Source organism: Plectropomus leopardus, chromosome 9, assembly GCF_026936395.1.
Source record: "Plectropomus leopardus strain MGB_pleo_1.0 chromosome 9, ASM2693639v1, whole genome shotgun sequence".
NCBI classification, from domain to species: Eukaryota; Metazoa; Chordata; class Actinopteri; order Perciformes; family Serranidae; genus Plectropomus; species Plectropomus leopardus.
This window is the reverse complement of record NC_142184.1, coordinates 22,236,619-22,263,432: the sequence shown is the minus strand read 5'-3', so window position 1 is coordinate 22,263,432 and position 26,814 is coordinate 22,236,619. Positions and strand designations below refer to the sequence as shown.

Below are 26,814 nucleotides of genomic sequence, written 5' to 3'. Positions count from 1 at the left end.
TTTATAAGATTGAATCCTATCTTGCCTGTCAGTCAATGCATCAATACATGCATCAATCAATTTTGTTTGTTTTTATTAACTCTATTGCATGAGATAGGCTTTATTGATGATTGATGATTGGCTCCTTAAGAACTTAAAAACTGTGAATTTCAACCTGATTATGCAAAGTGTGAATTAGTCTGTGAAACTGTGAATACTCTATTTCCTCACTTGGAGAAAAAAGTGACAAAGCATCATTTCAGCGCACTCCATCAGCACTACACCCAGTGTTGGGGAGTATTGAACTTCATGTAATTTAACTAGTAGTTTCACAACATCTTGCAGTAGCTTACAGGAAGTTCAACTATAATCATAGTATAATCAAGTAGTTTAATTACTTCTTTTCTTAGTATTAGTGTCATTAACTACTGAAACTACAACTTTGACCACAATTAGCCAGAAGCACCGATTACGGCTATTTGTGGAAAATCATCTCCTCTCCTGACTCTGCTCCCTGGATAGGCTGCAGCCAGCTCACCTGTGTCAGATCCTTTTGAGAATAAAGAGCTGGCTCGCCACATGGATGCCTCATCCCCCAAGTTTGTAAACGAACTGTACATTTCCTTTTCCTTTAAATGCATTTGTAGCAGCTTCAGCAGTTTGATTTATTTGCTGTATTGATTTGTTTAATAAATTTAGAGTTTCCTCTTCATGCTCCAAGTTTACACTGTGATTATGTTGATTAAGTTTGTAAGATAAATTGCCTTTGTTGGATTGTTCATTCATTTAAATCAGGAATTATGTCGATATTAATATCCATTGTTCTTCTGTTACCAGATAATCAGTCAAACTACACTAAAATAAAAGATTGGACTGGATCCCCGAGACTTGGCTCATTTGTCCTGATCAACATACCATACATCTGTATATATTCCTGCAATCCGAGTATCCTAAAATGTAAATCAGCCTTCATTCACTAAATACTCTTCACTATTCTACAAATGCTTGGAGATGTTGTTGCGTCACCTGGGCTCTAGTTTCTGAAGGCAGGTGTCTGACCATTGGACATTGTGTACAAAACCAAAGCTGACATTGCTTGCACCCTCCCAAACATAGTGGGGTGTTTTATTTTTTGGTTTATGGCCTGTGAACAAGTGGGCAATTTTGCAATAAACTCAATTAAATGGCATTTTATGCTGGCATGGGGGTTGTCTTGTTCTATTTTCTGTTATATATTAGTATCACATGTACATTGTCATTTTGATCATTTTTTTCTTTAGTTAACCAAACTAGAATTCTCCCTAGAGTAGCTTTTCTGCGGACCAACTTCTTCCTGTGTGAGGTAATTGGTAGCTTGCAAAGCAGTGCTTCCAAAGTAGACAAACACTGACGACACCTATGCCCGAGACACGGCCATCTGGCGTATGTTCGTGCAGTGCTGAGAGAAAATCTAAAAACTCCAACAACAGCACAAGAAAGCGGTTGACCACAATAACACCAGCGGGCAGACAGAAAAACGTTCACAAGCACGTCATCACTTAAGGACACATCTTCAAGTGGGTAGCTCTGTTGTAAGGAGATGTAAATCCCTGCTGCGCTGGGCTGACAGGCAGTCAGACAAAATCAAGCTAAGCCAGCACATGCGTATGGAAAAGACCTACAATTAGATCAATGGGTGACTAAGAACAACAGAAAATAGCATCTTGACTTTTAATCCCTGCTAATTAAAACTGCAGTCCCTTGTAATGTGTCTCTGCAGCTCACTTCCCAAACTGTAACACACGATGAAATATACATGGTTAAGTAAACAACTGCTCACTGATTCAGAACAAGAGGAAAACATTGGAGTCATGATGAGCATGGAGTGTCAAACATATTGGTTATCATTCACACACTCACACACACAGACAAGAGCGCCCACCGAGAGAGAGAGAGAGAGAGAAAGAGAGAGAGAGCGAGACAAAGAGGTTGAACAACACACCAACATCTCTTCTCTCTGCAACTGAGGCACATCAAAGCCTTCTCCGCCCATTTATCTGTGTGTGTGCCTGTAAATCAAAAGGCATACTTTGAACATGCGCACGCGCACGCGCACGCACACACACACACACACACACACACACACACACACAAGCTCAGACTGCATTTGCTTTGTGCAGCAGCATCCAGGGTTGGGTAAGGGAGGTAAAGGATTTTGCTGTAGACGGGGGAATTACTTGCCTCAGCTCACTCTGTCAGGGAGGAGAGGGGGATGACTGTTTACCCGCAGTGGGTGAGAGAAGGAGGGAGAGGGAGAAAAAGACAGAAAGAAGAGACAGGGAGGTCAGTGCTGTGTCTGAGATGGTGCTTTCTTCTCTGCACGTCACCTATTGCTTCACTTTCACCCCTCACTTGCCCTCGCCGTCATCACTGAAAGGTGACACATACGCACATCTGCCTCTGTCTTTAAAAATGGCTGTGAGGTGTGCGTTAGATAAGAGGCCGGCTGGGTCAATGTAATTAGTTGTAACAGCATGTTCAGGGTAAGATACTATATACAGGAATAAATGCACAAACAAAAATGCACATTCAGAAACCCATGGAGAGGATAACCAAGGAATGCACCCCCCTCCCCACACATACACACACACTCACAGATGATCTGTGCATCCCAGTGTGACCATATGGTTTGGCGGGGACTTCCTACCCACCGCAGAGGAAGTGTCCGTTTACAGTGCACAGCTCAGTTGTCCGCCATCACATCCTGTCTCCCAGCTCTAAACGGCAATGCGAAGCCTGCTCGGCTCAGCCCAGTCACGGCTTTGAAGTTAAATCAAGCAGAAAGGAGACACAGTTCACCATACCATGCAATCAGCATCAGCATGAGATCTGGTGCTGCACACGCAACCTCAAACGACAAAGCCGTGGCGACACACAGAGAGCGCTTTATGTACTATAGCTTGTGTGTGAAGCCAGTCTGCTCTCTGTTGGCAGATTCTCGCCTTTCCTGCTCCATTGTTGCTGTGTGATTGACATCCACCTGTCCTTGGGTGGAGGTGATTAGGTGTTCTTACAGCTGGCTCTTTGTAACAGAGTGGATGCTTGTAATAGATTGTGTGTGGAGAGTGATATGATAGGCTGATGATGGAATGATCCAGCTGACATTGACTAACAGTCTGTGGAATACAACAGGGCGGGGTTATTGATGACTCTCTTAAACAGCGGGTATCATTGCCATGGCAGCCCATACATTATCGCCGCACAGCCACACCCCGTCACAGGGCTGGACCAATGGGCGGGCAGCTGCCGTGCAAACAATCCCCGGCAGTGTTGGAATGGTGGAGGGAGAGAGGAGAATGCTAAATGTGCCACTTCATCTGGTGATTGACACAAAGCCTCTTGTTTACCGGCGCCACGGAGATTTGCATCTTTTTACCATTGCCCCTCCCTCTCCTCTTCTCTCTCATTTCTGTTCTTCTCCTCTGCGTCCCCAGCTTCACTCCCACAATCCTCCCTGTTTGTGGCGGCGCTGCATGAAGTGGATATTACCCCACCCTGCTGCTATGATATTGATCAGCCTCCTCCCTCCCTCTCCTCCTTTCTCTCTCCTCTCTTCATAGCCCACTGCATTGATTCCACCTCTCCCTCTGAGCCCGCCAGCTAGGAGTGATTACACACGCTGCTCACACATAGTGATGTGGGCACACACACACACACACACACAAACACACACATTAGAGCCTCTGGTAGGGATGTGGGGATGTGTAGCCTTGCTTTACTTTAAAGGCTATAAAGCTCAGCGACTGCTGCACCAGCCCTGTGAAAACACTGTTTCTTTTCATTCAAGGCAACCAATGACTGCAAGCTTAGCATGACATATTACCATAATAAATATCGTTGTTATTGCATGTTAGCATAGCACATCAGCAGGCTGGCGTACAGCCGGCTGTGCTCTGGTGGTTTTTGTCAGGCTGGTGCTAAAGATGGCTGTGGTAGGGCTTGACAGGTGGGCTCCAGACACCTTGTGATTCTGTGCAGAACCGCACAGAGCTGATACACACACCTTATATGGGCCTGCAGGGCTCACAAGCGACAGACTAGCAGCTAGCCCAATAAAGTCAAAGCAGTTAAATGAGACCGCACAGAGTGCTACGTAGACAAAAGACTTTATCAAATAGCCACAATCAGCTGCAGGAGATTTGAGGTTGTGTTTGGAAAGCTGCACGGCCTCAGTGAATTTCCACACCAAAAGCTGAGCTTGGCTAAACTGCGGCTAAACATTAATTAGTTAAATACCCACACTCTCCTGTTTACCAGACAGCATCTCTGCTAACAATAGCGGCTGGAGTGCGAAAGGTTTTGGATGAGGAGTCCTTGCTGATGAGCTAATGCAGCCAGTGAAAGCTGAAGCCGCAAGAACAACCACTTATCTCTGTGTAACCTCTCTCTGGCAGCGGCAACAATCCAGCAGAGTGTCCACAGAAACAGGCCCGAGATCCCACGTATTATACACACCCTAACTGCCATTTGGCATTTAAATGGCATTTTAGCGTGGCAGCAAACAGTTTGCACCTAATTATGGCTGGTTGCTGCTGTGTCCCGAGTTAAGCGGGAAGTCTCAAACAGCCATCCACACAAGAGCAGGGCTGTTAAATCTGCTCTCTTCAGAATAACCAATACCTCTGCCTTTAGGCTCGATACTGAGGTGGACTGGATGCGAGTGTTGATAAGGAGGCTCTACAGCATGTAAAATGTTAACAGTCCAAACAAAGACAAGAGTGGAGAGCAAGGACAGTGTGAGTGTGATCAATAGTAGTAATCAATATTCTCCCTCTGTACCTTTCACTGTTTGAATTAGTACTTGTATAGCACTGCAATATAACCTCTTAGACAGGCTCAAAGTGACTTTATTTCACTTGTGTGATCTAGTGAGCAGAAAGTCTTAAATTAACCTACATGAAACATTCAATTAGCAGCTTCAAAGAAGCTAAAGCAGTGCTCTGACAAACAAATAACATTACGTCCCATTATCACTCAAAGTAATCTCATATAAAAACACCCTCTAATGATCCAGCGAGGCGTCTTTAGAGATGACGTTTTGGGCCAAAATGACTCCAAGAGACAGTAAGCCATCTGTTAACAGCAAGCTCCGTCAGTCCCCTACAGGTCCTGTCACAAGTCTACAGCTAGAGGAGTGTAAGCACAAGTTGCACTGCGGCAAACACACCGAAGAAATGGGCCGTGTGTTTTGTGTAAGTGTGTGTCTTGGCTCTGCAGGGAGGAGAGGACGTGGGGGTCACTGTCTTTTCAAGGAGCAAACCTGGACAGAGGGGGGCTCAATCACCTCCAACACCCCTCCACACCCTCAGATGGAGGGAGCCTCCTGCACTCATCCTCCAACTCCATTACCCACTCCGACAGGGCCGCACATTAAATCATTCCATTTCACCTGGAGAGGAGGGTGAAGGTAGGAGACGGAAAGGTGGGAGGAAGACAGGTTTTTTTTTCCCCCTGCTGTCCTTTCTAGCTCGTGTGTGAACCCATTCGGACATGCCCACGTGCTGGGCCACCATCAGTAATGGACCCAAATCAGCCCCCTCTCCCATATCCCGCCATGCCTTGAGGCATGAGATTCATCACAAGGACCAGACAGTAGAGGAGAGGAAGAAAGGAGTCGAAGAGAAATAATGTGGAAGAAGACGAGGAATGCCGTAAGATATGAAAAGAGCAAATGACGGGAGCCTATAAAGAGTTATTCACCCTCAAATGGGGAGGGCATTATGGCGATCTATAAATGGGCTGTTAAGCTCAATAGCCCAAGGTTAGCTTGCCGTGATGCTGCAGTCAAAGTCCACACAGCAGACTGTGTTAGTCCTACCATAAACACTCAGCCAGTACCATCTGGGTTGAAAAAAATATATTTAAAAAATGCTGTGATTATTTCAATTAGCTCCCGAGCGAGTAAGAAGAGGAAATTAAGCAGCACATCAGACAAAGCTCCAAACACAGATTGCCTTGCACTGCAGCAGCTTGCCTTAACAACAGCACAGGGGTAGAGGAGAGACCACTGGATAAAGAACGTGGGGATTTGACAACTGTAAAAAAAAAAAAAAAAAAAAAAAAAAAAGGGGGGGGACTTATGGGAGGTCTGTATTTTCTTAATCATTTCATTAAGATAGTGCTTAGGCTAATTTAACAGTAGGCTTAATAACGCAGATTTTCCTCCCTCTGCTCTGTGCACAAGTGTTAACTGCCTGCTGGAACAAAGGCGGCTCTGTTCACAAACACAACACTGCCAAACTGTTAAGTACATTCCTATAAAGAGAAGAACAAAGAGCGTTTGAGCGTAGCGGGAGTAGAAATGAATACAGCTACTGAGGGGATAGCACAGCTCGGCCCTTTGATGCCAGGAAATGTCTTTACCATCACAGATAGTGTTTATGTTGCTTCACAGCGTACTGTTTAAGATCGAAGCAACAATAAAATCAACTGGTAGTACCATGAAATCTCAGCAGAGATGATGTTCGGGAGAGAAACGGGGCTGAGAGGGAGGGAGATGGGGGTTGAGGTATGTGCTGCGAAACAGCAGACGAGTGAAGGAGATGGTGGAGAATTTTGAGGATTTGACTGGATGGTTTTGTGGGAAGCACAACAGCGGATTTGGGGGTTACACAAGGCAAGAATAATGAAGTGTGCAATGTTTTAGCTTGTGTGGACGCAAGTCACAAAAATGCCCAAACACCTATGTGCAGAATAAATGAAGTGTGTGTGTGTGTTTATGCGCGGTGAAGCATCTCCAAGCCCTCGCAGCTGTGGTTCTCTCGGTCCACGTGATCCATTGGCGGTGACAGACAAGCAAACACAATTTAGACTTGCCCATCAAAGCACATGCAACACCAGTCGCAGCCACTGCGGGTGGAAATGTGACGTACTGAACAGAAAACACACAATCCTCCGTCTGTGCTCAAGGAAAGACCAGTCTAAATTTATCATTACTGCAAATCTGGGAAAACCTGTTTGTCCTGCTTTTCTACCCTTTTTCTAATCTTATATATTTTACTGTACACACAAGCATAGATACTCATCTTTTTGTGCGACAGAAGGTGAGGCTGCGCTGAGTTAATCTCTGGGGATACTGGTGTATTTTATGGTTCAGGGGATTTTTACAAATCTACAAAAAAATTCTTTTTCGACAGTAAAAGCTCGAAGTTGTGAGCCCTTCAGTTCTACTTTGTGTTGGTTATGAAGCAGCTGCAGTGTCTAAAGCTTGATGACATAACTGATAAGAGTCTTGGCTCTTTGGTTTCTAGGTTTAAAGGGACAGTTCACCCAAAAATAAATAATATGTATTTTTACTTTTACTTGTAGTGCCATGTATCAGTTTAGATTGTTTTTATGTGAGATGCTGAGTGTTGCAGATATCAGCCATAGAGATGTCTGCCTTCCCTCAAAATATAATGGAACTCGGTGGCAAACGGCTTGTGTTTCTCAAAGCGCCAAAAATCCATTTGGAAAAAATCAACAGCAATGTGTCTTTCCAGAAACCATGACCCAGTTACTCAAGATAGTCTGCAGACCTTGTTGTGAGCAGTTTCATGTAGGAATCATTTTTACCAAACTACACCCACCAACCGAATCACCACGCAGCAGAGAGCGTGCATCTGCTGCTAGCTCACCCCTGAGACAGCTAACGATACGGCTCAGCCGAGGAGGACGGCAGTGTTGTTTACACCTCGCACTGTCACAAGCGTGAACATGTCATTCATGAGTAGATGCACGCTTCCTTCTGCATGGTGATATGGAAGGAAACGTTGGGTATTGTTTGTTTTTTTTCCGATACCAGTGCCTCAACAGATGCTAAAACAGATAAATACATAAAATGATGTCAATGATACTAAAGAAAGACTTTTTTTTAATTGCAAAGGCAAATCTGAATGTGAAATTGAACAATGTAATACCTTTTAACAATTTAAAGTTTACTTAAATATATAAACACGACTAAATAAAAAATCACGTAATAAATCAAACATAACCCAACTAAAGTAATTTAATATTAAATAACAATTACAGTACTAAAAACAGTAAAATAATTTTTGTTTTAGTACCATTTGCCTCCTTAACTCAGGAGTATCTGTTTTGGAGCTCTTAAATTGTCACTACAATAAAAATAGGCGGCCCACCTTGACAATCTTTACGAGTCCTTAACAGACCTCATTACACACATAATATGATGCTAAAATGAGGCACCAAATTCTGGTGTGTGTGATGGTCCGACAGACACCGGTTTCTGATACCCAAACCGAATGGTTGGCTGGTATAGTCTGGTAGAGAGAAAATAGTTCCTACATGAAACTGCTCACATTAAGGTCTGTGGATTATCTTTAGTTACCCGGTCATGATTTCTGGAAATAGAATTTGCTGTTAAGTTTTTTTAAATGTATTTTTTTGGTGCTTTCAGCACCACAAGCCGAGAGCCATCTAGTTCCATCATATTGGAGTGAAGGCAGACGTCTCTACAGCTGACATCTCTAACGCTCAGCAACTCACACTAAAACATTTTCGCTTGATAAATAGCACTACAGGTAAGAGGTAAAATATGTATTTTGGATTTTGAGCTGAACTGTCCCTTTAAAGAGGGTTTTCTTGCTCGCATTAACTGACTGGACGGCGTTGTGTTAGAGAAATAACATATGAGAGCCCTAAAACAGAGCAATATTTCCCTTTCATAATCAAAGCACAAGCATATGTGAGTCAGTTGCGTTGCATTAGAAGAACAAGCGTTCAAAGATGGAGAATAGATAAAGCGAGCAGTGAGTCAAGCTGTAGCACATGTACAGAATGTCAGAGGGTCTGTATGAGATTGCAGTGCTGCTGCAGGGGAGCCGCTGGAGATGGCAGCCTGTGGTGATGTTGCTGTTGTTTTAAGGGCTGTGTGAGGCAGCGGGCTTCAAGGTACAAAGTGTCGACATTCCTCAGACCTCACAGCAATCCCTGAAATTTCCTCCTCTCGTGTCTACTCCTCTCTCTGACCAATGCCCTTCATCCCCCCTTTTCCTTCCTCCCTCTGCTCTCTCTACTGGTGAGAGTTAATTTGCACCATGTGTTCTTTAACAGAGAAAGAGGGGAAAAATAGGGCCCTGGTAGAAGCGTGTGAACCCGATACCACTGTAAATCTCCACTTCCACAGCTCTCGCCCCTCCTCCTCCTCCTCCTCCTCGTCCTCCTCCTCTCCTGTTCTCTCTCATTCTTTTTTTATTGGCATGTCACACATTGGACAAGCTGGAAATTACACCGAGCTGAGCTGAGAACCAGCGGTGAAGCACGCCAGATACCCACTTAAGCTGAGAGAGCGGGAAAAAAAGTGGAGGGGAAGAGAGGAGAAAAATAGGGGACAGGAGGGAAGTTGGAGATGTAAAGTGGGAGAGGATGAGGAGGTGGGGTAAAATTAGCCGTCCATTTTCAGAGCAGAGGCCAATCCAATTAAAGCTTGACCAATCCACGTAAATGTGTTTAGTGTCTGGTTACTACACTCAGCGCTGGGTGGCCAGACAGAGATTCTCCTCTAAACACAAAACACACAAATACTTCCTCACGACTGAAAATGATTAACAAAGACGTGATGAAGAGGCTCATCTTCGATTCTACGGTACCTACTGAGGAAACCATCTAGCTCCAGTGATTGTATGAACATTAGCCTACTTCAAAGGAGCCTTCACCCTCTAATTTAGCGTGCACCCCCCTATGTAGGAGTCGACTGTTTTCATTTCAAAGGAAGACCTGGTCAGGTAATTAACAGGCTCTGTCATTATTTCAACATTCAACGACCGGGCTGGGTGTCCTGTAGGTTTTCGGAGATCTACCTGCCTTTCTCCACGTCGAAGCTACATTTGTTTTCAGACTTTCCCATCAAAGCCGGTGCCAAAGACGATCGCACGATCGTCTCTTTGCTCCCCTGCTTTAAAGATAAAATGAAGTGCTCCACGCCAGAGCGCTCTGAATTTGCTTCAGATGTTAGTGAAGACATCACAGGAGACATTTTCACTTGTGATGTGCCAAAAAAAAAGAGAAAAGTGTGTGAGGAGCCGCTGAATATTTCAACAACTCGGCAACAAGGGGTGAAATTAGCGCTTGGATATAACTGCAAGGCCCAAATGTCATCTGTCACTGAAAAATGACTTGACAAATCTGCATGCATCTGTGTGCGTGCGTGTGTGCCTGTGTCTTTGTGTGTGTTTGTGTGTGTGTGTGTGTGTGTGTGTGTGTGTGTGTGTGTGTGTGTGTGTTTGTGTGTGGGAAAGATGCAGCCAAGCCAGTGAAAGTAAACTCAACTAATGAAACTCCTAGGGGGGAAGAGTGGGCAAAAGGCTTCTATGCTGAATAATTTAGCAGAGGCGGGTCAAAGAAGTGGCTATTGATTGAGCTTTTAAAGAGTCTTATGAAAATGCTATGGCCGCTAGCCTGATCCTTCAACACCAACCAACCCCCACTGTCCAGAGGCTGCACCCTCTCCATCTGGGAAGGTAATCACCTCTCATAAAAACACACAGAAAACCCCATTCTGATTTCAGTCTGTCTCTACTTCCCTCTCCTCCCGTCTTCTATCCAAGAGAAAGAGATCATCCTATTGGCTGAACAACTAGTTTCCATAGCAGCATTTAGCTAATGCACAAGGAGGGCAGTGAGGGTGAGAGAAAAAAGTGTTATCTGTCCAAAAAGATGAAAAGAAGGGGATACGAGGGAGAGTGGAAGCGAGGAGCCAGGGGGAGGGTTGGGTAGGTTTGGTTTAATACCCACGAGCGGAGCTGAATACAGCCTCCTGCACTCGCCGAGTCTGAACTGTGTTGTTATCTCAACCTTGCCATTTGTATTGCTTTATTTATTCATCGCTGCGCTGTGCTGGACAATCAATCTTACCTGCCTCCCCAAAGAGAGACAGAGCTGTGTAGCTGCCTGAGAGATGCGTGCCTGTCTCCATCTGATTTGAAAAATGCACCGAGCTTACGAACTGACACCAGAGAGGGACTAGCACTTGTCAGTCTTGAGGATTGTGTCCGCTTAAGAACATGCTTGCGTAGAAACAGCAGCTGCTGCAGCCAGTGACCCCGACACCTCGGTTAAATGACCTAATGTTACCACAAAGAACAGCATTAATAGCTCCACCTCAATGAAATTTCAAGTGTGCGGAGAAAGCCAAGGAGGGAGGGAATGGGGGGGGGTGCATACCTCCTCATGGAGGAGCATTAATCAGCGCGGTCATAATGGGGAAAGTCACCTGATACTGCCAAAGCAGCAGTAAAATATCCTTTGCTCAAAGGGTCTACTCACAGCCAACTGTGAGGGGAGGAGAGGGAGGGGGCTATTTGTCAAATAAATGGAGGTAATCTGAACATGATTTGGTTTGTTCAGATTGAAAAAAATGATTCCACTTCATGTGTTAGTCGGCTCCAGCCGACCACAGTTAAGACGTATAATGTCAGCAACAATTTCTGGTCTGTTTTCCTTTCGCAGGTAAGTGACAATGAGCAGCCATTCAGCGTTTAGTAGCTGTTGTGCGGCGGTTCTATTGCTTTAAGGCTGCTGCTCAATGGGGAACATTACAGGCAGAACGCTTCAATCAAACAGCTTGCGGCGGCTCGGCTGGTCGGCCATGTCTATAGATGCCTAGATGCCCTTGTCAAAGCTGCTTCCTCGCAGAGTGCAGACACTTAAGTCAGCCCCACAGAAAACGGTGAAAGGCTGCACCTCCACATGTTCATGTCTGTAAAATGTACCAGCTCACTTAAGGCAGCTGAGTGGACCGTGGAATGAAAGGAAGAGCTGAGGATCACACAAACACACACACATGCACATACGCACACATACAAAATTGCCCCTAATGAGGGTAGCGCCCCTCTCTCAAGAGACGGCAGCGGCTGCTGCTCTACTCGATAAATATTAACAAGAAGTGCGACTGATGGCGGTGCTCACTGATCCATAATTGCATTTCAAAATGTTCGATGGGGTGGGGTGGGGGGGGGTGGGGGCTGGTCGCGAAGGGAGAAATGGGAAGATAAAAAGAGGAAACTCAGCCTTCTAGGCAGTGACAAGAGACAAGTGATGCCTGTCTAGTCAACCTTCTACTATCATCTCGGTGGCTCAGCACCAATCACAGACTTTGTGGAGAAAGAGACGCACAGGTTGTGTGTTACAGTCTGACGTTTCTCCTTTCATTGGCTCGCTGCTGCATGCATCAGAGCACTTTGACACTGCAGCTTTACATAGAGGCAGGAATCTGGAGAAGAATCAGAGGCACGGCAGGAACCTTCACTCACCAACACCACACTGTAAATTAAGTGTTTTTTTAGTTTTTTTGCACAGATCACAATATGCACAGACAAGCTAGCCCCGAGCTAATTAACGCATGGATCTCATTGTTAAGCTAATTCTCAGCACTTTGGATTCCATTAGGACTGTACTCATGATCCACAGAAAACCTAATAACTGCTCATGTTAAGCATGCGTATTTATGCACATATATTTGCATCTTTATCAAACAGTTTTAATTATGGGCTTTGAAAAGGTGGCATTTTCCAAGGCTGTATGATAAGCACCAGCTAAAACCATCAGGAAACAGTTGTGTGAGATACAATTACCATTTGGTATGTGTGTGTGGTGGAGGTGTACACATGCTGTTTACATGACAACTGGGAGCGCTACGCGGTTATATCCATCCAACACAAACATACATTTGAATACACATGTAACCACACATGGACGGTGAAAATGACCCGAGTACGCACTGAGAACTGTGAATGTTTGGAAGTAATCAATGATTTTTTTATAAGCTGATCACACAAAGTTTAACATCTTATTTGTATAATTTGAACTGAACTGAACTATACGGCAAACTCTATTATAGTGCTAGAAATAATTGCACCATGTTGCAATGTTAATCGAAAATGTAGAAAACTACAAATTGCTCTTTTAAATCATTAATTTTCAAGCTTTCTGCTAATTAATTGTTTTGGCTTCCCCATCAATCGTTTAAACAAGTTTTAAAACATAAATGAGGTGATATCTTTTGACAAAATCTTAACAAATTTTAATGTCAACCAATTTTTTTTTTTTAATAAATGCAGGGCTAAGAATAATTTTGAAAGATATCTTAATCATTTCTCTGCTTTGTTTTATAGTTCCAAGTTAGGAGAAAGTGAATATGAGGAAAGGCTGATACAATAAAAATAAATGGTAACAATGCGAGTGAGCAGGATGCCTTTGATTGTTTTTTTGTTTCTTAGCATCAGTTAAAACTATTTACCATGTGTATTAGTGCAGAAGCTAACAACTATTTCCCATTAATCTTCCCATTACATTCTCATTTGTTCAGGTAATGGTTTTGTCAATAAAATGCAAGAAAATAATGAAACATGCCACGTGGCTTTTTTTGCTTACAAGTATTACTAAAACAATTATGTGATCATCAAAATAGCTGCTGATTCACTTTCTATCAATGACCTAATTGGTTAATTGACTTATTGTTGCAGCTCTGGAGTGTATCCTTGCTCATTAGGCAGCGAGAGGTCACACGACCCCACGTGAACAAATCCTGCATGTGAGATGTTCTGCCAAATGCTAATCAATAAGAGCTAAGGTTTATAGGCTATTATTTTTCTTTTCCCGGCACATCTTTTGTTTTAACACGCTGCATCGCTTAGAGTGACAAAACATTTATTACTTTCTGACATATACAGTGTGCCTGCTATTTGCCAGTGCTAGAAGCCTTAACACGCGCGTGCATGCACAACATATCACAGATTTGCATACACACATCTCACAGTGCAAACAGAGCACGCTCAACCTTGAGATGGCTATAACCTTACACGGTGATTTTAAACTGATGCCAGGGTGAGGAGCACACGATGAAAACCAGAGGACACACACAGTATACCAGCTATATGACAAAGAAAATCTCAAATCCTTTTAAGCTAAATTGGACCTGCAACATATGAGATGGTCTCCTGGCAAGATAATTGCATTGTACATGGCATCTAATTAAATGTCCATAAGCAGGGAGATCCAGGAGTAGAGATGTGTGTGTGCGCGACAGAGATGTGTGTGTGTGTGTGTGTGTGTGTGTGTGTGTGTGTGTGTGTGTGTGTGTGTGTGTGTGTGTGTGTTGGTGTACTGGGCTCCTCAATCCTGCGTTCCCGGAGGGAGAAGCGCTGCAATCACTCCATTAGCGAAAGAGGGAGGGAGAGAGGGATGCTGGAGGAAAGCAGAGAGTAGGAGAGAGGGATGTGGGGAAGGAAGAGAAGGAAGGGAGGGAGGACAGAACACAGCTGACTTGGCCAATAACAGCAAATGAGGTTAGATACAAGCAGCGAGGGAAGCAGGGAGGGGGGGTCAATGAGCATTGAGGACATGGACACAATGACTAGAACATGGGCTGGGAGGAGCGAGGGAGGGAGGTGAGTGACAGCAGATAAAGAGGAGTGTGGGGATGAGGGGGGAATGAAGTGTAGAAACAGACAGATGAGAGAGGGAGAGGCAGAGAAATGGAGACGGAGGAGACAATCGAGGTAAGAAAAGCAGGATGGATTGGGGGAGCCAGGGTCAATGGGCAGATATGGCTGCAGATTGTTCAGTGCTCAGTCGCTGTCAGATGGCTTATTGTCTCACAACAACTCACACAGTGTGCATGTGCAGTACTGCACCAGATGTACACACACTGCATGAGCATAATACAAGTTACATGTAAACAAAACACACACACACACACCCACACACACTAGACACACGTCCACAGTTGGCTGACTCACTGCATTACTCTCATCAAATATAGATTGTAAACACATTACAAGGTCATGACACCGGGTGTAAACTGAGACTAGCTCTTGTGGGGAAACACACTGGAGGATTGTTGGCCCTTAATTGACAGAATTGATCACAACAGAGGGAATAAAAGCCAGATTTTTTTTAAAATGCATCTTTAAACACATTTTTAATGCCTAGTTCTCCGTGCATCTGTAAGTACCAGCTCCCTAATCCACTCAAATGCACATTTTATGTTGAACTGTTCTATCATATATTTCTCCCACTGTGCTTTTATTGTACTGCTTAAATGTTTTATCTTGTTACGGTGCCGATGACGTCGTAGCCCTGATTTCTTCTGGCATTTTGGGGCTTTTTTTAAAAAAGAATAATGAATTTGTGACATATTCATAATTGTGTAAAGTTTAAAGATTCTTTTACCTGTTATAATCGACAGACCTTTAAGGTTTTTGGCCTCCATTGAATATTCTGTAATTATTTACATTTTTTTTTCAACGTTCTCATTCATGTACTATTCAAGAAATCGATCAATCAAGGTGTCCTATTGAGTTTTGCAAATCATTTTTACTATGGTTGTTACATATATTCCATCTCTAATAATTTAATAATTTAAACATGAGCAGGAGAGCATCAGTAATTTACTTGCTGAATTTCTATGTTTTGTTTCAACTCCTGATTTTGTTTAATTCCTCCAACAGTTAAAATGGCGTCCTACTGGTCACCTCTGTATCTGGGCAGACATTTTAGGTAAGAAGGCAGGAGGCTGAAATCTATATGGCTGGATCAATATGTCACAGAGGTTACACTGGGCACCACAGCTGCCACTGTTGAGTACACAAACTAGAGAAACTGATGTGAAAATGTTCAAAATGATCCCTGTAATGCTTCGGAATGGATTTTTTTTTCTGCATGCGTTATAGCTGAATGACCGTGTGTGCGTGTGTGCGTGTGTATAAAAGCAACGGGGAAGCACACACATGCAACAAGACTAGTCTCAGAATCACAGCGAGAGGAAAAAAGATATAGAGACACTGAGAGGCGGGCTTCAATCCTTGTTCTTCCCCACGCAGCAGAGATTGATGGCTGCATTCAGGATTTCTACACACCACTAATTGGATTCACAGGTCATTAGATAAAGTACACGAGTGAGACTGTTACAGCCTAAAGACTAAGGGAGAAGAGAGAGAGACAGAAAAGAGGAGAAGGGTGAGAGACGGGCAGTATTGATGAGGTTGTTTGGTTCAGGACCAATGAAATTTCCTCCCCCTCTGCTGCGCCTTCCAAAGCCCTGTTCCCCCACACAGAGGGGGGTTGATCGATAATTCGTGCAGCAAGAAAAAGTGGGGGTCGAAGACAGAGGCAGGGAGAGATGAGAGGGAAGGAAATAAAGAGAGTGACGTCTAATACGAGCTTCACTTACATGGATCTCAAGTCGCCTGTTGTCTCTCCTTTTCAATATATTGTGGCGAGAGGAGGAAATGAGATTACACTGGCCATTATGTACCACAAAAGAGCAGGATGAGTGTATGATTTTGTTTTTTTTTCCCAGAGGCACAAGTCTGTGCCCCAGTTTTGAGAGCAGGGTGACAGGGTGGATTCAGTGCTGGCCGGCTGGATGGTACTTAAAACATGTGCAATTACAATCTAAATCAGCTATCATCCTGAAAAGAGGATTTTGCGTTGGTGTAGTAAATAGAGATTACGAGTTTTCAACGTGGCTAGCGTTGTGTCAATATCTTTTGTGATTGTGGTGACAAAGTATGCTCATTGAAAAAACACTGTGCATGTTTAGAGAGCCAGCGGGGCTTGTTGTTTTAACATAGGAGGACAAGGGTACAGTCTGCTCAAACACATACAGGCATGCAGATGGCTGTTCATTAATTACAGATGGATTGGGGGGGAGGGAGAAACAGAGAGCGAGCGACTGAGAGAGAGAAAAGAGTGAAAAGAGAGAAAGAGGGGTCAGCTAATGGAGCCAGTTTTCTCTCTCTCTCTCTCTCTCCCTGGACAATTACCTCAGTCTGCCCTGGACCTCTTCTGGCGCTCTTAATCAAGGTGCAGGTGCGTGGGTTTTTCTGTGTGTGCGCATGTGCGTGCACAAGGAGGGGTTCCTGCCGTCCTCAGCACTCTCTAGCAGCAATCCGATTAAAGCCCTGCTGCTGTGGGGCCTGGCTGTCCTCCCCTCTGTGAGGCCTCCAGCTCACCTTAAAGCCCCTTCTACACACAACAACTGCCCTTCACACACAAAAGTATTCACACATGCCAGTGCCAACACACCTATGTCAACTGCACACACACACATACACACAAGTACACCTTTTCCAAAATTGGTGTGTGTGTGTGTGTGTGTGTGTGTGGCCTCTGAGCTGACCTCCCATCATCACCCTGGCTGTTGGCAGCCATTACTTTGGCCCCCTGGGGCCTGGCCGCCCCTCACCGAGCCCTCTGCACTCTGCTTAGACAACCAATCTGTTAAAAGACAGGCAACGCTCGCTCTAGCAGGGTAAGATGCTGCTTCATTTGGCATCACGGGCCCATCGATTACACGTTCTTTGCACGTCAAAGTCCCTTCGAAAAGGAAGTAAGAATATCTTTTAATTCAATCCTTTAAATTTGAAGCCCCTACCAGAGGCCCCCACTATATGATATGATCATTATCACGATAATTAGGTAACGATACAATATTCGATTTTAAACATGTTGTAATATGCCCAGTACTGCGGTAACATTTACTGTTATTTGTTCTGGTTTTTTTTTAACTGCAAATTATGACCACAAAGGAAAACTTTTCATGTCAATATCTGATCCAGTCTCTTCATCCCCCTTCGATCATTTCTACTGCAGCAAATTGTATCTCGTAGACTGAAAAAGAAATTGACGGTGTTTTTAACCAAAAGTTTAATTTTTATTTATAGTATTAATAATTTACATAATTAAAAAAAAAAACTTGGGGTTCGAGTATTGGGATCGCAATTTTTCACCCCACCTTTATTTCTCAATTTTAGATCAGGAGGAGGAGGAGGGAGAAAAAAATTAGACATATAAACAAAGGTTTTGCCCACTGATATCCAAACACACATCTATCTCTCTCTCCATATTGCTCTGTGAGCAATGAGATGCTCTTTTATTTGACGCATGTGGCTAGCTAGTTATTGAAAGTCTCATTTTATTGGATGACCTTTTGTAAATGCTCCTGAGTGCAGGATGTGTTATCAAGCATTTGATACTATTTTACCTGCTTTTACAGAGAGAGAAAGGACAAAATTGATGTAAAAATACTATCAAACTGATTTTAAATATATATATATCTATATATTTGACTTACAACAAGTGAAAAATTATCAAATAAATCAGGGACTTGGGATTAAAACTTGTTGTATTTTTCATTTCATAGGGACTTTAATGCGGTCACATTACTGCAAACCTGCAAACCTGCAAAGAAACGTGTTTCATTGGCCATTCATGGCAGTTGGAAACTAAACAAAAGGCCAATTAAAAACAATTGATTTCAGCTCACATTTGGTGAACTTTGACCAGCAGTGAAAAGAAACATTTGTTTGGTTGCACTGACTTCTGAGAAAAGCCAGCCATTATTACTAGATGTGTAAAAACTCTTGATAATACAGTACATTAAAGTCATTATTGATTTTTATTTATTTTTTAATAATTTGAATGGCGTGCGTTTAACTGAGACAGGATTTCTAAAATTGTGCAGGGAGTCTTTAAAGTCGACTACAGAGTAGCAAATCTAACCACATCTCTCAAACCTTGAGGTTACATCCCTTTTCATCAGCATGAACAAAGACAAATCTGTCGGGTGAACTCAAATGCAACTTCCCCCTTTAGCAAACAGAGAATGCAGTGTGGGAAAATCAATTTGTCTGTGTGCGAGTGTGTGTATGTGTGTGTGTGTGATACATTTTCGGTGTCCCATTGCAGAGAAAACAAGCCCCACTTCACTAAACTGACTGAGCCTGATGAATCAGCCATTCTCTGTAGCAAATTAAAAACTAATTTCTTTCTTTATTCAGCAAAAGAGGCAATTTGGCCACATTAGGTTGTAAAAAAATCAATTGAAATCTGGTGACGGTCTCCTTCATTAAATCAATTAAGTGCATCGACAAACATCTTTATTTCCATTACAAGCATTATTATACTGCCAGTGGATCGCAAAGGTGGTTAATATTCAAGCCTGGCTCTCAGAGGGATTTTTATTTTTCCACAAGACCCTTTCAAAACAAACCTCAGGATACAAACTGATTAGAAATTGTATTTCGCTAAGATTTGTATTCTCATCAGACGACCACAGTGTAAGAAAAAATGTGCAACTCTGCAACTATATCTCCTAATTATGGTGCACATTGTAGCCCTGATTTCTTCTGGCATTTTTGCTCACTAGGAACAACAGTGGTTTGTTTTCCCGCTTGAGACGCGGGATGGGCGGGCGGATTAGCGGTGAACCTCAGGCCAGCGTGAGGACATGAAACAGGACAGACAGGAAGTGAAAATGTACTCACCAGCTTGAAATCCTGAATGCTACAAATGAAGTAGGGAGTGTTGGGCCGCCGACTTTCAATGTACACACAATCTGCAAAAGAGAGAGAAGAAAAAGAAAAGTGAGTTTGAAGGAAGATGTTCATACTTCCCAGAGCTTTAATGTTTTTATGCAGCCAGACTCAGTAATATATTATTTTGGGTGCTGTTACCTCTGCTGAAAAGACATTTTTTCTCCTTGAGTCAAATTCAATTGGAATGCAAGTAATAGGATTAAGGACTTTTGGAGCGCTACAAGGTTGCCTTTCCAAAGCAAACATTACGCCCAAGGGGAATTATGTTATTGTTCCACTCCATTTATACACCAGTGAGTAATACTGGCTTTAACCCCTTTCCACCCCCCAGTCATCACTGTAACTCGTTGCAACAAAATGACAATCTCCGTCATCGCACCTCCATACTGAACATGTCCAGTTAACTTTGGGTTAGCTTAGCAGTGAAACAAAGAAATTCACCTTCTGTCCTCTCATGTTTTAAAATGTGGCCAAATTACATAACCCTCCCGAGTGTTAAAAGCAGCCCCCTCACATTGTGTGTGAGGAGGTGGCCTTGGCCGGCTGTGCTGTTAAATTGAATGTGACTGGTGGTATGGCCAGGTCGTGAACCCTCATCTCCTTAACAAAAACATTCACGCTGCAGAGGACAAAAACACACAGCCACTTCTGTGGAGAAGAAAAGGGAGGAGGAGGTGGGGGTGAGGGTGGGGGTTGGGGGGGGTGCATGGCTAATGGTTACCGCTAAGCTTGGCACAGTACTTTCCAGAAACAGCCAAGGGTTAGAATTATTATAGTAGAAGAGATTTGAATCCACAAAAGTCCAATTAGCATAATAGTCTCCCATTCACCTTTTGCTTTTAGCTGAAACACAACACCAGGAGAGTGATCAAACTGAGAGAAAAAATGGATGTGTTCTGGTTAAAATAATAACCTGTAAAAAGACGGCTCTTGCTTGCTCAACGGGCAAAGCAATCAAAAACCACTGACACATAATTGATTGAAAAATACATCACACACTAAAAACTGACCTTCTATTCAGATGGAAGCAATGTAACAAGCTATTTGACTGCTCCCAAGGCTGGTTGTGTCTGCAGTTTGGTGCAACGGAGCGTAGCACTCCTGCTTACATTATCACACACACAAAGGGCCGTGAGGAGTGAAGACGGACTTTATCTTGCAGCTCTGTGAGCTCTGATTTATAGGTGAGATTTGCACTGACGACACAAACTTCTGGTGCTCATTTCACCGAGCTGAGCTGCTCCTTGCAGAAGAACTTAGCAACGCTTTCCCTAACAAAAGATGAGCGGCTAGCTCCCTTTTTTTTTTTTTCTGTGACTGACAGTGCCGTCATCTGTTATTTATTTGTTTGTGTCAACAGAGTTATCGATCTGGCTGTGGTTTATCTTACCGCTTGCAGAGGAAAAGAGGGGCGGCAAAGATATTAAATGGCTCTGACACCCAAGATACCATTTGTAGAGGGGCTGGTGTGTACGAGTGCGTCTGTGACATCATAGGCTTTGTTTTTTGAGAGGCTCTGTATGTGTGTGTGTGTGTGTGTGTGTGTGTGTGTGTGTGTGTGTGTGTGTTCGTGTAACCCCAGGGTGGGCTTGTTATCTGCTGTGGGCTGAATGAGCTGTTCTAAGGGGGGGGGTTTATCGCCCTTGCTGGCTCTGAGTGACGCATTATATCTCTCTCACTGCTGCCCTCTTCTCGTTTTTCCCCTCTCCCTCCTTTTCTCCCTCCTCTACACCATCCCTGGAAGTCATTTACAAGATAACATGAATGAAAATATCCATCAGTGCTATTGTGTGATCTGTGAGCAACACTGTGTGTGTGTGTGGGTGTGTGTGTGTGTGTGTGTGTGTGTGTGTGTGTGTGTGTGTTGAGAGAGACAGAGAGAAGCGGGTGGAGGAGGAGGGAGCAAAGAGGGAGGGAGTGGGGGGAGGGCCGAGAACAAAAGAGACTAATCTGAATGAGATGACATGTTTCGGAGGAGTCAAATCGGGGGAATTAGGGTTTAGTGTCCCTTCACCTCGTCGGCACATTCATTTAGAGGGGCCAGATCTCCGTGTCTACACCCCAGAGCACATCAACAGGCATAAAGAGCAGACAGCGAGAGTGAAAAAGATAGGTGGTGGGAAAAAAAAGAGACAGGGATCTAGTTTAATCATTCACAGACAGCAAGCGAGTCTATTCTTCGAACGTCAAAAGCACATTTTGAATTCATCCTGGGCACTAAAAGTCGACTACCTCAAGGGCATTTCTCTGAAAGCGACTATAACACGATTCTCAATGAATGTGAAAGTTAAAACCCAGTTAATGCTTCCGACTCTGCCGTTTGCTTGACGAAAAAGGAGGCAACGGAGCTCGGGGGAGGCCGGGCGGGGTGAGGGTTGGGGGGCTCGTGGAAGCGGGCCACAAGGTTCCTCCAGGGTCTGCCTGGCTTGTTAAACATTCCTGCCATTTTGCGCGCTTGGAAGTGGGTCTCCTCGCTCAAGTGGAGAAGTGGAAAAGGGAGGGACGAGCTGCGGCGGGGGTCTGTGAGGGGGGGGGGATGGGCAGTTTTTTTAAGGGTTGAAGTGTGTGCTCGTTGGATGGATGTAGCCTTCGCTGCAGGAGAGAGAACCACAGCAGGGCCTTTGTAATAAAGTGCTCTCACTCCCTCCGCAGCCGTTAAGTTTAACTTCTTCTACTCGCCTCCACCCTACAATCCACTACAGACCGCCACGCCACCCAGACAGATACGGAGCGAGAGAAAGTTCAATACTTTGACACCGGGAGATAATCATGAAGCTACTGAGCACTTCACTGAAACCTGATCCACGCGGTCACCGTGTCTCCAATTACATTGTCACTGCCGAGTTCAGGCGACGGAATATTCATCGTTGTAACCTCGTCACCCACACACACACACACACACATATACACGCAGCAATTTTCTCAGCTGCATTGTTCAGCCAGCCATTCTCTTATGGCTGCCAAGCATGTCTAATCTAAAACACACCTAGCCTCAGCAAAAGAGCCGCGTCCTCCTCTCTCTGTATCAAGCAAATAAGATGCTGTTTAATTTGCTGCAGCGCTTCAGCAGAGGGGAGGGGGAGGTCTTAGATAATATCAGCTCGGCTTTCTTTTACGAGCCACCAACAATGGAAAAGTCACATTGTGAACACAGTCATATATGCCAATGTTTTGTAAACAGTGATGGGGGGTGTGTGTGAAATGAGATTACCTAAACGCAGCAAAGATATATGAGCATATTTTAAAAAACAAGGCAGGCTTATGAAATCAAGACGAGCGACTGTTTAAGGCGTGCTTGCAGGTGGTGAGTGTTAGCCATGCAGCAGGACGCACCTGCATTGTTAAAAGGGGTGCTAGGCTCAAACTGGCAGAGCACACATGCGCAGACGCACAGGCACACACGCAGAGACGCAGCGGAGTAGTGCACGGCTTTAGCAAAGCCCCCCCCCCCTCGAGTGTACTGATCCTAAAATTAAATAGCACAAGGAATGCAATAATGGAACCACAGGGGTGTGAGGGGACTGGAGGGCCAAGAGAGACACGGAGCTTGGGAGAAAGAGGGAAACCGGTGTTATTACTGATCCAGCACCAACCGCAACACCTCCGCCAGGGAGACCAGCTGATGACCAAGGCTGCCTTGTGCCATTTCCTGCTGGGCCGGTCCCAGTGGGGTGGCGTAACAGGCAGTCAAGGCCTGGAGGCACACGGACACTTTGATTCTTCCACCAACTTTCCTCCTTCCTCTCTCCTCATCCACAAGCCCAACAACTCTTCGTTCTTCGCACTGGAAAAGCAGTGGGAAATACCTGGCAAGCGATACCATCAGCTCTCTACAATGGGGCAGGCCTACAGCTGACTGAGCTCCTCGGGGAGAACAGAGGCTCTTTGACAACAACCCCCCCATCCCCTCCTCCTCTGCTTTCCCTCTCGGCTAGCCCACGCTTTCTCATTTAGCAGTCGGCAGGTGGTTGGATTTCACTAAAAAGCCCTTTTCCCAGAGTCTCTAGTGTGGGGAGAGATGGGAGAGCAGAGAGGGCTTTTTAAAAATAGATCTGTTCAGTTAGCGACAGGCTACAGATTCACACTGCTGTGTTTCAATATGAGATGACTCCAAGGGCTTGTCCCTCATGTTAGCTTGACTGGAAACAGCAAACTGATCGACAGCTAGCCTTTGTAGCGCAGGGGATGTGCTATGCTAATCGAGCACTAGCCTACGGTGTCTTGGCTCTAGAATAGCCGATCTAACACATACTGAATCACATTATACTGGCTTCTCAAGAGGATCTGTGCTGAAAGCAGAACTCAGATACATTTTGTTCCAATGAAGTGTGATTTACTTTACTCCGAATCAAATATTCATCTGAAAAACACAGATGTGTTGAGCAGAAATCTATGGTGAGTACCTTACATTACATTACACTTCACTTTTCAAGGTGCTGAAGGAAGGTCAGGTTTTCCCAACTCAGAATGATGGACTGTGACTCTATCTGAAGGTCTGGTGTATGAGGGCAAATGCAAAAAAAGCTGGTCAACTCAGCTGGTGCAAAATTCATTTGTATTATTTAAGAAGTAATAAAACAGAGAAAAAGGTGTCTTTTGCTAAAGAGGTAGAAAACATACAACTACCAGAATGCTCTGCGCCTAACGTAACGTGGAAAGGTCCGTCTGAAACAACAGCAACCGGCCAGATCTTGTTTTACAATTTAACAGTAAGCTAAAACATGCTTCTGAAAACATCTGAGGTGAAAAATATATACAGCACTTACTGAATCTTGGTTAATACTTGATCAGCACTACTTAATTTTACCGTATGATCTCCTTTTTTCGGCCTCCATTGTCACTGTGCAGGAAGCAGTATGATGCCGACTTCCTGTTCACAAACTCTAGCCATTGCAGCCAAAGGGGGCATAAAAATAAGTTTCCGAAAACATTTTAGATTAGAAACAGACAGTGCAGTAACTTAATCTTGATTAAAGTCGATCGGCGCTGTCTAGTTTTACTGTTTGTTTGGATTTCGGATTTCCGTTAGTTTGAGAGATAGAGAGATGGTTGGGTGTGTTTTATGATCAGCTGCATACTTTCTGAGTACTTCCTGGTGGCAGCAGGGTTGGCAACTGTTGGCGGGAAACACAAAATGTGAAAGTACAGCCCGTAGTTTGAGCAACAGCCCTAAGAGCCAGCAAAACACCACCAAATGATGGAAATTACGGAATTTGGAGAAGTGTCGCTGGGGGAGGAGGGATATCTAGGTGCTGGTTAGATGGAGGGAAGTTTACCACAGTTCATCTACACATACTACCCACACTGTCTTGATACAAGGCTGGTTGAAAATCAACAAAGTACATTAATGCTCTGAATGTTTTATACAGTTAAAATGTATAACTGATGTGACTAAGAAAATGTGTTTTAATGTGAATCTGCCGCATCAAGTCAATACCTGGCGTGGTTTATAAATGTTAACATTTGCAGCTATACAGTTACCGTTTACGATTAGCAGTAATGGTGATATACATCACAAACAACATGAGGAAAATTACAGCAGACATGTTCAAGATGGAATAACTAAAGCCTGTGCAAACATAAGGAACACGGCAGGTTTGTGTGACCGCCAACAGTTGATCCTGGGTTTGAATAAAGGAGGAGGAGGGAGGGCCGGTTATCCAGCTCTACATGTGTGTGTCAGACGTACTCCTGCTGCACAGTTTACTGTGAGTGCACATGACACATACTGTGACACACACACACTCCCTAGGGTTCTGTGGTGGCTGCGGCAAAAAAGCACCAGCTGTCCACATCAACAACTCCCCCAACACTCATACACACAAGGTGTTTTTCTCAGACTAGCCCTGCTCTATAGACTGCACTCACTACACACACTTATCGCTCTCTAAGAGGAAATTAGTGAATCTAATCAAGTCTTGTCTCGATCACCCTGAGACTCAGTGAGTTGGCTGTGGCAGCCATGTTGTGTGACATAAACTGAGGTAGAAGGGCAGAAGAAGTGGAGGGGGGGGGGGGCAGGTGGTTTCCATTAGCTCTCTCCATTTTAAACAGACCAGCCAGCCAGCCAGTCAGTTAGAAGGAAGGAGACATGCTATGGCAGCCCGCCGCCTGCAGCGCCAAGCAGAGTCCTGCTGCAGTGGAGAGAAGGGATGAGCAATGTAGAGAGCACTGTGTGTATTTGAATGAGCCTGTGTGTGTGTGTTACACGAGTGTGCTTGTCAGATAGGAACCGTGTCTATGTCTGTTAACAGCATGCCTTGTATTTGTGTTAGTTTGTGCATGTATATGTGTTAGAGTACACTTGTGAGTGTGCAGAAATACTGGTTATCAGTGTGCCGCGTATGTGTGTGCACTGACAAGTTTTTTTGTGTGTCTCTGTGCTTCTAGGGTGTCTCCTATTGATCCCCCCATGGCAGTGTGTATAATCTCCAGAGAGAGGATCTATAATCTAGGGTGGGGGGAGGACGAGTGCAGAGAACAGGCTCTGGAGGTGTCTGGCCCGGCCTGGGGAAGTGGTGAGAGCTCAGCCACGGGGCACAGATCGATTTGGCATGTCTGTTTGCACTGCATCAGGCTCTTCAGCCCAGCAGTCGACCATACCAATGGCCCGGGACAGAGTCCCCTGGCCACCATCACCGCAGACACACTCCTCCATCCTTTTTAAACAGCAGCAGAGCTACAGTTAGCTGCAGGCCCACCTATTGGCCGATTGCACTTCTCCTTCCACCCTTCCCCAACCAATCGATGTGCACTAAGCTGCCTGAACCCATCTTCAAGGGATAGAAAGGCTGAGCAGAGAGATTGGAAGATGGCTGGAGATTGGGAGTGTGCAGACGGTTTCAATACTAGTTTACCTGTTATTTCTTATGAGATGACATGGGCCTGTATGTTTCTAAAGCTCCCCTTGACAAAAGCAATCAAAACACTATTTTGGTTCTCAATTTCTTTCCGTTTCTTCACTGCTTTCCATCGCTGACTTCTTCCCTCTCCCCATGTCTGGGGCGGTACAAATCCCTCTCCAGGGGTGGTTAGTTTTACATATTGTGTGTCACTAGACGGCTATAAAGGGATTTAACATTTAGTAAAGCATAATCCATTGCAGGCTTTGTGCCTGCCTAAGCTGCACACATCAAATCTGATTGCAAGAAGGCTGCTACCAATGACCAAGCAGGAGGAGGAAAGCACACGGTGCTGTTCGCACACACACACACACACACACACACACACACACACACACACACACACACACACACACAAAGCTTTTATCACTTGAACAATGAGCGGGGGAGACAGCAGGAGGTCACTAGCTGAGGTGGAGGATCTTCTACATTGACAATAGGTGGTAAATTACAAACTAGTGTACCAGTGCTGGGGCCACCCACCGCCTATCCAGGCTCATCCCTAATCTAAACCAATCAAACGGCTCCAGTCTATGTGGTGGGAGCAGGTTGTGACACTCGGGCCCCTCTAGACC

General features: G+C 44.5%; 1 protein-coding gene across 4 annotated transcripts in view; it reads right to left on the bottom strand.

The window, feature by feature from the left end:
* rerea (arginine-glutamic acid dipeptide (RE) repeats a) overlaps positions 1-26,814 on the bottom strand; it is a 153,408-nt gene that overhangs the window by 61,223 nt on the left and 65,371 nt on the right. For all 4 annotated transcript variants that reach the window (XM_088082237.1, XM_042491197.2, XM_042491196.2 and 1 more), the window contains one exon: positions 19,287-19,357. In XM_088082237.1, the coding sequence (XP_087938363.1) occupies positions 19,287-19,357 (71 nt within the window). The remainder of the gene's footprint in view (positions 1-19,286; positions 19,358-26,814) is intronic.